Below are 7487 nucleotides of genomic sequence, written 5' to 3' on the forward strand. Positions count from 1 at the left end.
CAATTTGTTGGATCAACAACAGGAGCCACTGTGCACTTGCTCCTCATGTGGGATCTCTGTCCTTAATGTGCTGTACATTTTGATTTAATGCTATAACTAGTACTCAAACAATATGTTTCACTTTCTGTTTCTATGTGGGTGCAAACTATTGAAATCTTTATTTGATATATAATAAATTGATCTTTTGTATATAAAGAGAATTGAAAATGAATCTTAATAGAATAGAAAGGGAGAGGGAGTGGGAGAGGGGAGGGTTATGGGTGGGAGGGAAGTCTTTGGAGGGGGAAGCCATTGTAATCCATAAGCTGTACATTGGAAATTTATATTCATTAATTAAAAGTTAAAAAATTAAAAATAAAAAAAATACAGCTCCTCGTTTGGCTGATTTTTTGTAATGTTTTTTTGGATTCAATTCAATTCTGTGGATTTCTTCTCTGATTTTAATTATCTCTCTTCTCCTACTAGCTTTGGGTCTGGTTTGCTGCTGGTTTTCTAGATCCTTGAGATGACTTGAAAGCTCATCTATTTGGTGCCTTTCCAATTTCTTGATGTAGGCACCTATTGAAATAAACTTTCCTCTTAACATTGCTTTTGCTGTATCTCATAGGTTTTGGTATGATGTGCTGTCATCCTCATTTACTTCCAGAAAATTTTTGATTTCTCTTTTGCTTTATGGCCTAGTATGTGGTCAGTCCTAGAGAAGGTTCCATGTACTGCTGAGAAGAATGTAAATTCTTTAGATGTAGGATGAAAAGTTCTGTAGATATCTGTTAGATGCATTTGAGCTATAGTGTCATTTAAATCTACTGTCTCCTTGTTGATCTTCTGTCCTGTTGATCTGTCTATCTCTGAGAGTGGAGTATTGAAGTCCCCCAGTACTTTTGTATTGGGGTCTAAGTCTCCCTTTATTCCCTTATCAAGTCTTTTAAATACACCGGTGCCCTGTAATTAGGTGCATATACATTGGTAGTCATTATATCCTCCTGATGAATGGATCCCTTAATCATTATATAGTGCCCCTCATTGTCTCTCCTAACAGTTTTTGTGGTAAAATTTATATTATCTGATATTAAGATGGCTATGCCCGCTCTTTTTTCATTTCTGTTGGCATGGTATATCTTTTTCCAGCCTTTCACTTTCAGTCTGTGTGTATCTTTGTTAGAAAGATGTGTTTCTTTTAAGCAGCAAAGAGATGGGTTTTGTTCCTTAACCCAATCAGCCAATCAGTGTCTTTTAACTGGATTGTTCAGGCCTTTAACATTTAATGTGACTATCGATAAGTAGTAACTTTGCTCTACCATTTTTGAGTTTCCTGTGATCTTTTGCTGTGAGGTTTCCTTACCTTACCTTCTTTCATATTGGTGACCGCGTTTCTGTGTTTCTGCGTGTACACATCTTTAAGCATCTTTTGCAGGGCTGGACGAGTGGCGACAAATTCTTTCAGTTTCTGTTTGCTGTGATAGGTCTTTCTTTCACCTTCATAGCCAGTAAGATTTCTGATTAGAAGTCTGCTGTGAGTCTAATTAGAGATCCTCTGAGAGTAAAAAAACGTTGACATGCTTCACTTTTAATATCAAGGCCTAAGGAAATGTTAAAAAAAAAATCAATTGAAAGCTAAGGTAAATAAAATACTTCTTTAACCAATTATGATTCATAAAAACCTGGTATGAACTTAGTTTTCAACTCACAAATGTTGTTCTAACTTTTTGAAATCAGTAAAATTATTGTGAGAGATTAAAAAGTTGAGAAGCACAAGATTCAGAAAAGGAAATGAAACCTTAAATTCAATTTTGGAAATAGTCAATTGTATAAAACCATATCAAATCAAGTATTACTACTACTACTAACCAAATATCCTTTAGAATATGAATATCTAACTTAAAAAATAGTTGCTACATAGGTATCAGTTCTACAGCATTTTATCACTGAAATATACTAAAAACTTAAAAGAAAGCAAATATAAGATTTCATTGTGGTGATAAATTATCCTTTATCATTCAATTTAGAGGCATGCTAACATTTTTATTTCTTTTTAAGAAAAAGCAAGACTCACATGCTCTCATTAAAAATGAAATCCTCTAATTCTTAATGTGAAAACTTTGAAAATATTATTTATATCATGATATATGTTGATTTGATTATATATTGGTATACTATTTAAATACAGAACTTCTACGAAGAAATCTGAGACTCTACCTCAAGTGATTACAGAAAAGCTGACCCAAAATCCATACAACAATATTACCTACTGAATGCCCAAATTATCTTTGTACCAGTCTGAAAGTATTACCTGAGAGTACCTGCATTACCTGTTAAACCTAGTTATCTGAGAAACCACTACTCTGACCACACTTTAAATTGACTTTTTATATTAAAGTTGAAATTTGAATATATATCACAACTTGTTTAAGTACTGATCTAAAATCTTAGGTAACATTACTTTTTCCATCTACCAATTACTAAGCTTACTATTTCCAAGTTTGCTTTCTTAACATTTCTGAATTGTGAAGACTATTCACTGATTATGCCCACTTTGTACTATGAGGAAGTACAATATGCTTATACAAACATTTGATATTTATTGAGGTACTGAAGAAATTAAAACATGTATAAATTGACAAATGGAATTTGAGGGGCAATAAACATTTCCAATCTGGCAAAAATGGTTTTGAACTTTTTAAAAAGATTTATTTATTTATTTGAGGGGTAGACAGAGAGGGAGAGATAGAGAGAAGGTTCTTCCATCCACTGGTTCACTTCTCAAACCAAATGGCTGTAATGGTCAGACCTGGACCAACCCAAAGCCAGGAGCTTCTTCCAGGTATCCCAAGATGATACATGGCCCAACCACTTGGGCCATCTTCCACTGTTTTCCCAGGCCATACCAGAAAGCTGGATCGGAAGTGGAGCAGTTGGGACACGAACCAGTGCTCATATGGGACGCTGGTGCTGTAGGCAGAAGCTTAGCCTAGTATGCCACAGCACTAGCTCCCTGGCTGGGTTCTTTTAGTGAAATCCGTAATAAAGCAATAAATTCTAAATGACTGTAAGACAATGAAATTACAATACTTGTCAAAGAACTAGATAAAGCAACATGTAGTTTTAACAATATAGCAAAGATATTCACAGGTAATGTACCTGTGATGACCAAATTTCAAGTCTCTATTGAATGGTGCAGAGAAGAAAATCTATTATACTTTGTTCTTTCAAGGACTTAAAAAAATAGAAAACAGAACAACAATAGCTTATCTTAAAAGTAATTCTGGGCCCATTCTGGGGCCGATGCTCTGATGTAGCAGGTAAAGCCACTGCCTGCAGTACCAGCATCCTACATGAGCACTGGTTCAAGTACTGGCTGCTCCATTTCCAATCTAGGTCTCTGTTATGGCCTGAGAAAGAAGACGGCCCAAGTCCTTGGGCCCCTATATCCACTTTGAAGACCCAAAAGAAGCCTGTGGCTCCTGGCTTCCAAATGGCCCAACTCCAGCCACTGTGGCCATCTGGACAGTAAACCAGCAGATGGAAGATCTCTCTCTCTCTCTCTGTCTCTCAAATAAATAAATCTCAAAAAAAAAAGGAAAGAAAAAGAAAAAAGATCTATTTTAATGTAAGTTTTTACTTTTGAATGACTGTAGAAATAGATTTGTTACAGCGATCACTTCTTCAAATAACATTAAGTATTAATCCACATTGCGGCCAACTGGGGAGTGAACCAGCAGAAGGAAGACCTCTCTCTTCATTTATTCCTCACTGTCTGTAACTGCCTCTCAAACAAATAAATCTTAAAGACTTCATCAATCAACTATTTCCAACACAAAGAGAATAAAAAGTTTCTCTATAGTGAAAATGAAGCCCTACATGAAACCTAGCTAGATTGAACATGCACAGCAATTTTAGTGTAATAGTAATTACCACTGACAAAAATCATATTTCTGTAACTAGCAAATTGTCTTTGAACAGCAGTATATCAGTAAATAAATCAAATAACAAGTTTAACTTCAGTTAACTATTTGCAAATGAACATACTTTTCAAATGGTCAAATTGAAAAAAAAAAATCATCAAATATATGGGAAGTCAGTTATCCACTATGTGACTTTTTAAACCTGATAACAGTCCTTAATACCTTACCACTTCACCTAACAGATTTTAAAAATACATTGTAATATCTGATTAACAAGACTTTTAAAAATCTGATGACAATATTTTCTGTTAGAAATATGAATAGGAGGGGTCATCAAGAATTTCATGGAAATAGCATGTGATATGAAGAAAAACCTATGCATGCTTTTGAAACAATTTTTGCAACAAAATCAATATTCTTTAATTCACTTTCCATGAACTTACTGAAGTCTTCCCACACAATATTTATATATCCTTAAAGGCTGACTGAAGATTTCTATAAACCTAAACTGAGTACTGGTGTGTTTACATGTGTGCATGTGTGTGTAAACACATACAAGAAGCCTTACCATAAGGTTCAGTGACATACTGCAGATGAGAAAAAAAGAATTTTAAAGCAAAGCCTCTGAGAACAGCAAACATTTACAGCAGTACATATTATGACACATACAACAAAACTTAACCTTTTTTACTGAGATCAATGGCAGCTTCCAAAAGCACTTCTAATTCTCCTTTTGGTAAAACAGGAACCACCCATCGAGGCCTAGGAATTATTATAAAATAAAAAAAAATTGCCTATTGGTTGAACACTATAAAGTATTATCATTTTATTATAGAAAAGTGAATAAATATGACTTTATTATATTCATCACAAATATTTTAAGTTGGTAAAACATCTGTCATCTTAAGAGACATCTGTGATATCTATAACAAAGAATTTTTATGACACTGTGAAATAAAATAAAGTAATGGCAGAGAATTCACTGAAAAGGTTTCAAGGCCTGAGTTTGTTAGCAGGAAAATAAACTTTTAGGTTCAGATCAGTAAGAAACAAAGTAAAAGATTTGAAGAGATAAATTCCTGAATTCTTCTCCAACTCATCTTATAATACATGATATTTATCAACTTTCCCTAAAGATTATGTCAGGCCTAGTCTTCAAGTTAAATGTTAAAAACATTCCAATATTGGGCCGGCGCCGTGGCTTAACAGGCTAATCCTCCGCCTTGCGGCGCCGGCACACCGGGTTCTAGTCCCGGTTGGGGCGCCGGACTCTATCCCGGTTGCCCCTCTTCCAGGCCAGCTCTCTGCTATGGCCCGGGAAGGCAGTGGAGGATGGCCCAAGTCCTTGGGCCCTGCACCCACAAGGGAGACCAGGAGAAGCACCTGGCTCCTGGCTTCGGATCAGCGAGATGTGCTGGCCGCAGCGGCCATTGGAGGGTGAACCAACGGCAAAAAGGAAGACCTTCCTCTCTGTCTCTCTCTCTCTCACTATCCACTCTGCCTGTCAAAAAAAAAAAAAAAAAAAATGAAGACAGTGGGACGTTTTTCCTGAAATGCCAATCTACTCATTTTTTCTAGCTCATTATATTCATTAACAAAACAAATTAAAAACCATACCTGTTGATCATGTCATCCAACTTTGCCAGGTCAGTATGTGGAAATGCAGGTTCCTCATCTTCATGTTGCGGTGGGGCATCACCCTGACCCTGTTCATCTGGGGGCACTGCTGGGGAATTCTCATTGGAGGAATCAGGTGATGAAGTCTCAAAGAAAAGTTAAATATTCCAGCCTTAAATTTCTCAAATAAAAGTTAAATATCCCAGCCTTAAATTTGTACAACATGTATACTATATTTAGCAATTCAGATGGCAGTACAGATTAAGGAAAATATAAATTTTCAATTGCCCATATAATAAAATGGAATTTTATTCGGTAAAATTGATAGAATTCTTATCATTTTGTTTCTCAGGGAATTCACCTTCAGAAAAATTTTGCAAACATTAAATAACTTTTAAAATGTTTATTAATGGTTCCAAAGTACTGCACTGATATTTAAAAGTAAAAGTAGAGGATACCTGTTTTCATAACATTTACTGCTAACATAAATACAATCATAATTAAGCTTTTTAATTACAAATGTTTAAGATAAACTATCTTAATACAAGATCCTAAAAATAAAACACTAAGTCAACAGGATAAGTAATTTCTTTTAAAGGCCACCACTAAATATAATAGTATAGTATAGTCTAAAAAGTTAGCAACATAGTCCCACCTTCACATGCATCTAATGGAGTTTATTCCAGTGTCTTTCCCAACCTGGCTTTATTTATCAAAAGATTTTACTGTAGCTTGTAAGTATGTACTATGAGGATTTTATTTCTTACTTTATTACTTAATGTAGATTTCAAATTCTAAAAACACTGCATCTTACTTTTTTTTAAGATGTATTTATTTATTTATTTGAAAGGTAGCTACAGAGAAACAGACAGATTTTCCAACTGCTGGTTCACTCACCAAATAGCCACAAAAGCTGAAGCTGGGAAGATCTAAAGCTAGGAGCCCAGAGCTTATGCCAGGTCTCCCACATGGGTACAGGGCCCCAGGCACTTAGGCCATCTTCTACTGCTTTCCCAGGCACGCTATCAGGCTGCTGGGGCAGAAGTAGTGCAGCCAGGACTCTAACTGGCACTCATGAGGACGCTGGCACTGTAGGTGGTGGCTTTACCCACTTAGCAACAATGCCAGCTCACAAAATTTCATCTCTTAATAATAACTAAGAGTTTGGTTTGGTAAATTCTGAACCTGCCAGAGAAAACTAGGTCTTGTATTTCACCAGGAAATCAAATATTTTATTTCCCTACAGGATATATACTTTGAATGTTCAAATGTTACTGGTGGAAAAGATCAAAATCTGAATCATAGCTTCCAAAAGGCAAGAAGCAAATAGCACTGAAGGGAAACAAAAATTATTTAGGAAAGATTATGAAATAAAGGAATATGGACAAATACAAACAAATCACAACTGTACTGGTTTATTACAGCACAGTCTTCTTAGGATTCAAAAACATAGAAGAATTGGCAGTTGGAGCCTCAGGTTAAAATTACCGCTTTAGCTTCTCTGCTTGTCATATAGCTTCCTAATCAAGTATACCCTGGAAGGCAGCAGACGACGGATGGCTCACCCATTTGGATCTCTCAGCCATGGCGGAGACTGGTATTAAAAAGCTCCTGGCTCCTGACTTCAGCTTGGTCCAGCTTTTAGCTCTTAAAAGCATTTGAGGGGAATGATTCAGTTGATAGAAAATCTCTCTGTTTCTATTTCTCTACCTTTTAGATAAAGGGAAAAAGAACCTAACTAAAAAAGAACTAAAATGGATAGCAGCCACAAAAACTGGCAAGCAGTTACTGGAGTTCAAATGTTCTATAATAAACTATATCCTTATAAGGGAATCCGTAATAAGATAACCACAATTCTATAAACATTGGGGATCAACACTGTATGCATATCTGTATATATAAACATACAAAAAGGTAGGTATTTACAAATATACACACACATGTATACACACATGGAGAGTAAAACTG

The 7487-nt window shown here is 35.6% G+C and overlaps 1 protein-coding gene across 1 annotated transcript; it reads right to left on the bottom strand.

The window, feature by feature from the left end:
- Positions 1–1500: 1500 nt before the first annotated feature.
- LOC133753992 (probable ubiquitin carboxyl-terminal hydrolase FAF-X) lies at positions 1501–7105 on the bottom strand. Its single transcript, XM_062184629.1, has 4 exons — positions 7085–7105; positions 5520–5665; positions 4585–4664; positions 1501–1580 (listed from the first exon to the last, which is right to left on the bottom strand). The coding sequence occupies exons 1-4, from the start codon at positions 7103–7105 to the stop codon at positions 1501–1503; spliced, it is 327 nt and encodes a 108-aa protein (XP_062040613.1).
- Between the last annotated feature and the right edge of the window lie 382 nt (positions 7106–7487).

The sequence above is a fragment of the Lepus europaeus genome, chromosome Y (assembly GCF_033115175.1).
Source record: "Lepus europaeus isolate LE1 chromosome Y, mLepTim1.pri, whole genome shotgun sequence".
Taxonomy (NCBI): domain Eukaryota; kingdom Metazoa; phylum Chordata; class Mammalia; order Lagomorpha; family Leporidae; genus Lepus; species Lepus europaeus.

Bases quoted from the DNA above. Each gene is read 5' to 3' on its own strand.
- LOC133753992 (XM_062184629.1), bottom strand. From the start codon at position 7,105: ATGGCTGAGAGATCCAAATGG. The intron at 5,666-7,084 runs GTGAGCCATCCG...CTTTTCTTTGAG, and splicing joins TGGCTGAGAGATCCAAATGG to ACTTCATCACCTGATTCCTC. The intron at 1,581-4,584 runs GTTAAGTTTTGT...ACATTTCCTTAG, and splicing joins CATTGATCTCAGTAAAAAAG to GCCTTGATATTAAAAGTGAA.